At 40.0% G+C, this 7,291-nt stretch overlaps 1 protein-coding gene across 1 annotated transcript; it reads right to left on the reverse strand.

Annotated features, from left to right (window-relative positions):
• Window positions 1–1,905: 1,905 nt before the first annotated feature.
• Window positions 1,906–7,028, reverse strand: asb1 (ankyrin repeat and SOCS box containing 1). Its single transcript, XM_055053113.1, has 5 exons — window positions 6,706–7,028; window positions 5,850–5,988; window positions 5,331–5,633; window positions 4,134–4,516; window positions 1,906–3,582 (listed from the first exon to the last, which is right to left on the reverse strand). Exons 1-5 carry the CDS (start codon window positions 6,797–6,799, stop codon window positions 3,452–3,454), a joined length of 1,050 nt encoding a protein of 349 aa, XP_054909088.1. The 5' UTR covers window positions 6,800–7,028; the 3' UTR covers window positions 1,906–3,451.
• Window positions 7,029–7,291: the final 263 nt, after the last annotated feature.

Genomic DNA, 7,291 nt, shown 5'->3' on the forward strand with positions numbered 1-7,291 from the left:
GCTGTGCCGATATTAGCGGAGCCTGTTGAGACTTTGATTGCAGCTTGTGGTGAATATAAACTTAGGAATGAACAACAGTATTCAGCTTTTCCAGGCTCCTGGTGATTTCAAGAGGAAGCAAACCATTTACCAGCTCTGTTTCTTTACGTAATCCAAGATAAACACTGCTCCAATAATCTTAATAATCTTTTCTAGCCTAAGTTACAAACAAAATTTAGCCTTCAGACTGAGACTTGTCACACAGTTTTGTTTAAAAAACTCTGGGCAATATAAGACTTTTATGAGAAACCTCTTAAATAAAAAAAATACAGCACACCAGGGTGCCCTCTAAATAAGCTGTCATATAAAGAAAATTGACTCTTGAAACGAAAACCGTGGTTTCCCCCATGGTTCTTCTTTCATTCAGTTTTTTAAGTGTGAGTTCGACTAATGAAAAACCTGCTTTAATGAGATCAGAAAAGATGCGGCTCCTGAAGGCACATGTTGAGGTTCTGCAGTGAGGAGGCAACAGGGAAGATGGAGAAAGAGGCAGAGTCAAAAAGAGAGCAGAGAGGGAAGGAGATGTGACGCCTGCCATCCTGGAAAGGAAAACAGTGCCACCTACAGACCTCAGACATACTGTTTACATTAACAACTGGCATTTCCATTAATGTACAGCTGTTGTTAGGGCTCATTTGAGAATTTAACTAGATGAAAAGCCTATTTTTTTTCCAAAAATATTTGCAGAAAATCTTTTTCCATCAAAGAAAGATGCAAAAACATCTACATCTCATCTTCTCTGGTCTGAACATGACCTTTTTAGGACTTGGACCTTCAATTTTCCTCTGCTGTTTTGCCTCCTGCTGCTTTCATCCAGGGTTCCCAGGCTGATCCTGTTGTGTTTGTACTAAAACAGGAGTGTTTCAGGGGTTTTTTCTAAACAACATGACACATTTATCAACTTCACGACAATATCAAATGTCCTGATCCGGACCTCTCTCACGCTTGCATTAAATTGGACCATTTTCCCAATAGATTATGAACGTTGCATGTCGGTTAAGATAAACGCAAAAGAAAAGTGCAACATAAAGTGTTACCTTAAAAGGACAACATGGTTGAAATGTTTCTGCTTTAATGTAATTTGCATGAATAAAACTTCACGTATGAAAAAGAAGTTACCCTTCAGTTTTGACGATGATTTGATTATTTAAAGCTATTGTCTATAATTTACTCACAATCTGTTGTGGGAATATGTGATTACATCTGCAGTTATTAATGATCACCAGTATGAAGTCACTCAGTGTTTTTTGTTTCGGTTACATTTCTTGGCCAACCGTACGTCATGATTTAACTCAATCAGTGGAAATATATTATGGTAAAACCTTTAGAAGATAATAAAGTATGAAATTTTATTTCACGTGAAATTTGAGAAGTTTTATATCTCTAAATTCAAACAAAAATATCATGGATAAATTAGCTGACATACAAGCTTAAGTATGCAAGTAAAAAATATATGCAAAATGGAACAAAATGGCAAGAATTGAGTACAAAGCCAGGATACAAATTGACAAAAGGGTTAATATTCTGCATTTAAAATAGGGCTGTAGTGTAACTAATCTTCTACATCGAAATAGTACAAATAATTAAACATAGAAATATCTAGAAATAGATATTTTATCTACCAATAAATGAACCATTTCTGGTATGTGTTCAGACCTCTCGGGATAAAGGAGATTCTGCATTGTATTATAATCATTTATCATCAATAGAATATTAACCCAGTCATTTTCACAGGCTCACATAATTTGTCTCATCTGATTTGTAACAGAAATCAAAAAGGAACAAGAAAACATCCGAAAATAACTCCAAGAAGCACACAAACTCGTGTGACTCGACATGTTTAAGGTAATAAAAACACACAAGGAATCATCAGAGATCAGATTTAATGTTTGCAAATAAATATGACAAGTTTCTGAGCAAGACACACTGACATGTTATACATGCACCACATTTAAATGTTAGTATTTGAGAAAAAGTAGCAGACCTCCACTGAAGACAACGTATGTGACAAATTCCCAGAGAAGGCAGCTTCCTGGCTAATAAATACAAAGTTAAAAAGACTTATATATTAATATTTCATAGATTGTCAATGATACAGAAAAGAACTTGTAGTATATTTTCTTACACAGTCACAAGTTGGTCAGGATCTTGTTTATTCTTGGTATATTGACAGGTAGTAATAATATCTATTATGTAAACATCTCTACAGGTACCAGTATTATAGCATGAATCATGTTTCTTTAATTTGCTCTTTCATTCACAAAGGTAGACCAATTTAAGAAGTGCAAAATGTTTATGTATAGGAATTGCTTTGTGTAGATGCAACATCATCTAGTGGCACAAATTGGTAATTGCAGTTAACTAAGCCACCACAAGCAGAATACAACAGCTGAAAAACCCTAGTAAAAGGCACCATGTTTGGTTAATCATGGTGAGTTGAACCTATCTACAGCACTCTACACCAAACCAATGCAAGAATGGAAGGTGACAATGATTTGTAGCTGTATGAATAATGATGTTTAGCCCAAAATTATATAAACTGAAAAGAAACCTGGGTTTTGCTTTTATTTATTTTTTCAGGGGAACAATATCAAATGGAGATCCAAAAACGAATCTGCTTTTCCGACTTAAATTAAGTGTACCATTAAACCTGTAGTATTAACATGAAGATGCAAAAGGAGGTTAACTTCATAAACCCTTATATATATAAAAAACAAAAGCGCAAAACCACTATCAAACAGCAGAAGATTTCAACAAGTGTGTTTGGGTGGTAATTAATAAAACATAATTTAGATCTTCACAACATGAAAATGTAACCTGCTTCAGGCTTTATAATCTTAATTAACAAGTGGGGAATGTACCAATGTTCTTTTTATTGTCATTTTACAGATTAAAATGTATAAGATGTTTGTTACCTCAAGCCATTAGTCGTCTGTAGCAACACTTTACAAAAGATAAAACTTTAAATATTTAATAGATAATTGGATAAAGTCCTGGTTTACATGAATGTAAAAGAGCAATTAAAGGAACTGAATCACACTTCTACAAATGAGAACTTTACTCTCGATTCAGGCTAATTCATATTGTAGTTTTTACACCTGACCTGAACTAGAGCCACGACACATTTTTGTGATTTGAAAGAAAACATTTGTTGTAAGACACAGTTTTCACAAGTTCAGACATGGCTAAAGCTCCTTTGATAACTTAAAAAAGAAAATAATTGTAAAAATCCTTACAGTGACAGAAGGTGAATCCAGAACGTTTAACTTCCAAACATTTAGAAAATAAATGTCTATTTTTTTATAAAGTAAAAAGCAAACAACAGCTTGTCTTTGGGACTTACTAAGATTTTTTATTCTTTTTTTTTTTTTTTTTTTTTTTGTTTACCCGCATGGATTACGGTGGACAAACGTCAGTTTTGGTGCAGCAGGAAGTTCTTGATGGGTTCTGGTAGCGGTAACGAAGCTATGTGGTTCAGACGACTTTTGCCCATCGCTCTGCGGATCCGGATGCGGCACAGATGTGTGAGCCTATGAGGGTTTTCTGTGAAGGAAATATAAAAACAAAGGTGGCTAAGTGGCAGCACAAAAAGAGTCAAAGTTTAGAAGTTATTCATAATGTGGCGTCGTTTGGGGTAAAGGTTAGCATCCTCGTCGCAACTGTGCAGATTTTGTTCTTTAAAAGTCTTAGTAATGACTCTAATAACATTATTCAATCTCATAGTGCACTATTAAGACACTCTCTGCCCTAATGAGAATACACTGACATTAAATGCAAGCTGAATACTTAAAGTGGCTCCAACTGAAGACTGCCCAACCTACTTTTTGTCTAATTCAGCTGATATTTATTTGATTTCTTGGGGATCATCGGAAATCATTGAACGCTCATTCCAAGACAGTCAGTTGATCTTAAAATATAAATAAATACAACAGGTTGGCAAAAGTATTATCTCATATTGCATGATCTATTTCAATTTCTCGTGTTTACACCTATGTAACAAGTTTCTATAAATGAACTAACACAACAGCAGCTAAGACCCTTGTTGAATGAGCTCTCCATTAATGTCTACAAACTTGCAAATTATTTCCACTCACTCTTTGCTTCCAGGAACACAGCCAGTGCCTCCGGATCCACCTTCCTTCGGTTTGGCGCCTCCAGTTCCACCTGCTCCCATGGAACCAGCGCTGGGTCTGCGCCATGGTCCAGCAGCAGGTGGACGAAGCTCACCTCGCATCCGTGTCGCAGCACTGCGTCGAGCAGGCAGGAGGCGAGGCCCCGTGTCAGGGCCTCCTGGCAGACGGGCCCCGTGTAGTTGAAGTCGGGCTGCGCGCCGGCTTGGAGCAGCAAACGGAAACATTCAAGATGGTGGTAGGCAGCGCTGATGTAGAGAGGACACACCACCAGGGTGTTAAGGGTTCGAGCACTGAGGAGGAGCCGGGGACCCAGCTGGTGGTCCATGTCAACATCGGCATTGAATCTAGAAAGATTCAAGGAAAGCTGCGTGGTTTTATGTTTGAAAAAGATTCATTTCATAAAAACCTGCAATACAGAATGAAATTTAGGGCAACGAGACCAGAAAGAAAACTAAGACTAATATTTCCAGACATCCTAAACACACCATTCACACTGTTGAACTCCATGCTTCAAGTCTTATCTTGAAGCTGGTCAGAATTGACAAGAGGATGGATGAAACTAAATGTACAGAAAAAAATGAAAGAACCAGAAGCTACAAAATTCTGGAGAAAGTAAGCCTTCAGTAAACGCACATCTTCCACCACTAAGGATCTTTGATGAGGGACGAGTTAGTAGAAATGCCAGTCAATGCAAGCTTGTCTCCCCTCTGTGTTGACATGCTCTGGCTGTTACCTGTTCCAATTATTCATTAATGCAAATATTTACAGACAGAGCTGTTTTCCTGTTTCACAGACGAAGCACTCTGCTTTACTCATTGTATTTTAGTGACTGGTGTAACCGCAGCATGCTGTGCTGGGATCAGGTTTCTCTCACTCGGCAGCATGTCTGAGGGAGACCTGAGCCTTGGCTGACCAGGTCACATCACACACACACACACACACACACACACACACACACACACACACACACACACACACACACACACACACACACACACAGGACCACAGAGAGCAGCAGACAGGACACACACTCCTCTATTAAAAAAAATAATTGAGTAATTCAGTACAATACAGTAAAAATAAAGTAAAAACTAATTTTATTTGCAAATAAATCTGCTGGAGGTCAAAGTAAGAAGCTTATAAGTTGCTTCGTCTCACCTGATGAGCTCCTGCAGGATGTCAACCCTCCCGACCCGTGCCGCATGGTACAGCGGGGTGCTGCGGTGGTGGCGGCTCCCGTTGGGATCGGCGCCAGCTTCCAGGAGGATCCGAACGCAGTCCAGGTGACCGTTAACCACCGCTACGTAGAGCGCCGTCTGACCTTTGACATCGACCAGGTCCACTTCGGCTCCCTGTCCGATCAGATAGGCCACGCAGGCAGCGTGTCCGGCTGTTGCTGCGATCCGCAGGGGCGTACAGGGCAGACACCCGCAGCACCACACTGACTTCTCATTAATACGCCTGAAACCAAAAAATTAGTACCTTATGATTGTTTTTAAAATGGCACCACCCAGAAAATGTGCTATAAGACAAAGAATAATGCACATCTGATATTCCCAAAAACAAAAACATAGACAACACAGAGCTTTTGCATTTTCTATGTTATCTCTAAGTTGTTTTCTCTCGGAATTTGCAAAATTCCGAGAGAAATTCAGTCCAGCATTTAGCTGGCCTCACCGTCTGAATTCATCTTCCTGCAGCAGGCTCCTCAGGGTGTCCAGGTCGCCCACGTAAGCGGCGTTGTGGAGCCGCATGTCATCCTGCTCTAGTGGTTTGTCACAGAACTGCTCCTGGAGCCATTCCTTCAAGTTACGACCTGATGGACAAGCAGACAGACAGAGGAAACAGAACGAGATAACTCTGCATTCTGACACTTTTCACTCAGATCTGCTCAAAAACTGGATTTCTGCCTCATTGTCTTTCTGACTGTGCAGTGAAACTGACATGAGCGCATATATTTCTGCAAACAAACAATCATTTGTGGTTTATATCTCACACTCAGTCACAAAATGTTTGTCTCAAGTGCTCTACTCATGATGTAATTTGGCATAATATTAACTGTTATAGTTCTTTTTATGTGGAAGATAGAGGGCCACATAAAAAGCTATGATCCATGTGGACTCTGGGAAGCCAGCAGAGGCGGTGTTATTGTTTGGGCTGAAAACTATCAGTTTGAGGAGTCAGATCTCCATTCATGTATTTGTGGGATATGCCAGACAAACAAGTCAGATCCATGAAGGCCCCACCTCATAAACCAACAGGACTTAAAGGTTCTGCTGCTCCAGATACCACAGCATGCCTCCAAAAAGGAGACAAACAAACACGGATAGGCAGGTGCTTACTATCTTATGCTATTTTGGTAAACATGATACAAAATGATCAATGCAGCTCTAAAACGATTCCTGTCATTCATCTATTCTTAGATGCCTCTAATTAATGCTCCATGAAGCGCGTATGTAAACGTCTGACTGCAGCATCAAAACCTTAAAGGAGCAGTGTACGTGTGTTCTGAGTCAGACCGCCGTCAGTTTACCTGCCGCAGTGCTGGGCAGGTCGGACACGGTGATGACCGGGGGGAAAATGATATTGGGCGGCTCGTCAACATCAGCGGCTTGACCGTCCGCCATGCTTCCGGAGAGTTCACGCAGCCAAGCCGAACCCCTTCACTTTCACTTCACTTATTGAAAACTAGAAAGGAAAAAAGGAAACGAGCCAGCAGCGCAGAGGACAGTGCAGAGCAGGACATAAACAAACCGGAGCGTGTTGATGATGGAGGGTCGGGCTCCGATCGCTGCGCTGCTTCCTGGTTGCGCTCAGCTGCGACATTTAAAGGGAAACGCGTCTTTTTCAAATACAAACGGGTATAAATAGCACGCTATCATGGCGGCTCTTAACGGCCTGTGACGTCCTGAACAGATGAGTAACAGAGGACACTCACTTATAGTTACTGTCATAGTTTACAGCCAGTGAAAACTCTAAATTCAGTCGGTCTGGTCATGTGACGATTGCTTAAGCCTAAAGAAAAACAGTATTTTTTATTGTACATATTCTGTTGTTCTGTAATAGCACTATGTGAACAGAACAGTTCACATAGTGCTATGTCCACCCAAATATGAGGA

Source organism: Poeciliopsis prolifica, unplaced genomic scaffold (genome assembly GCF_027474105.1).
Source record: "Poeciliopsis prolifica strain line A6 unplaced genomic scaffold, Auburn_PproV2 SCAFFOLD036, whole genome shotgun sequence".
In the NCBI taxonomy this organism is placed as follows: Eukaryota; Metazoa; Chordata; class Actinopteri; order Cyprinodontiformes; family Poeciliidae; genus Poeciliopsis; species Poeciliopsis prolifica.

Bases quoted from the DNA above. Each gene is read 5' to 3' on its own strand.
- asb1 (XM_055053113.1), bottom strand. From the start codon at position 6,799: ATGGCGGACGGTCAAGCCGCTGATGTTGACGAGCCGCCCAATATCATT. The intron at 5,634-5,849 runs GTGAGGCCAGCT...TTTTGGTTTCAG, and splicing joins CAGGAAGATGAATTCAGACG to GCGTATTAATGAGAAGTCAG. The intron at 3,583-4,133 runs GTGAGTGGAAAT...TTTCCTTCACAG, and splicing joins TGTGTTCCTGGAAGCAAAGA to AAAACCCTCATAGGCTCACA.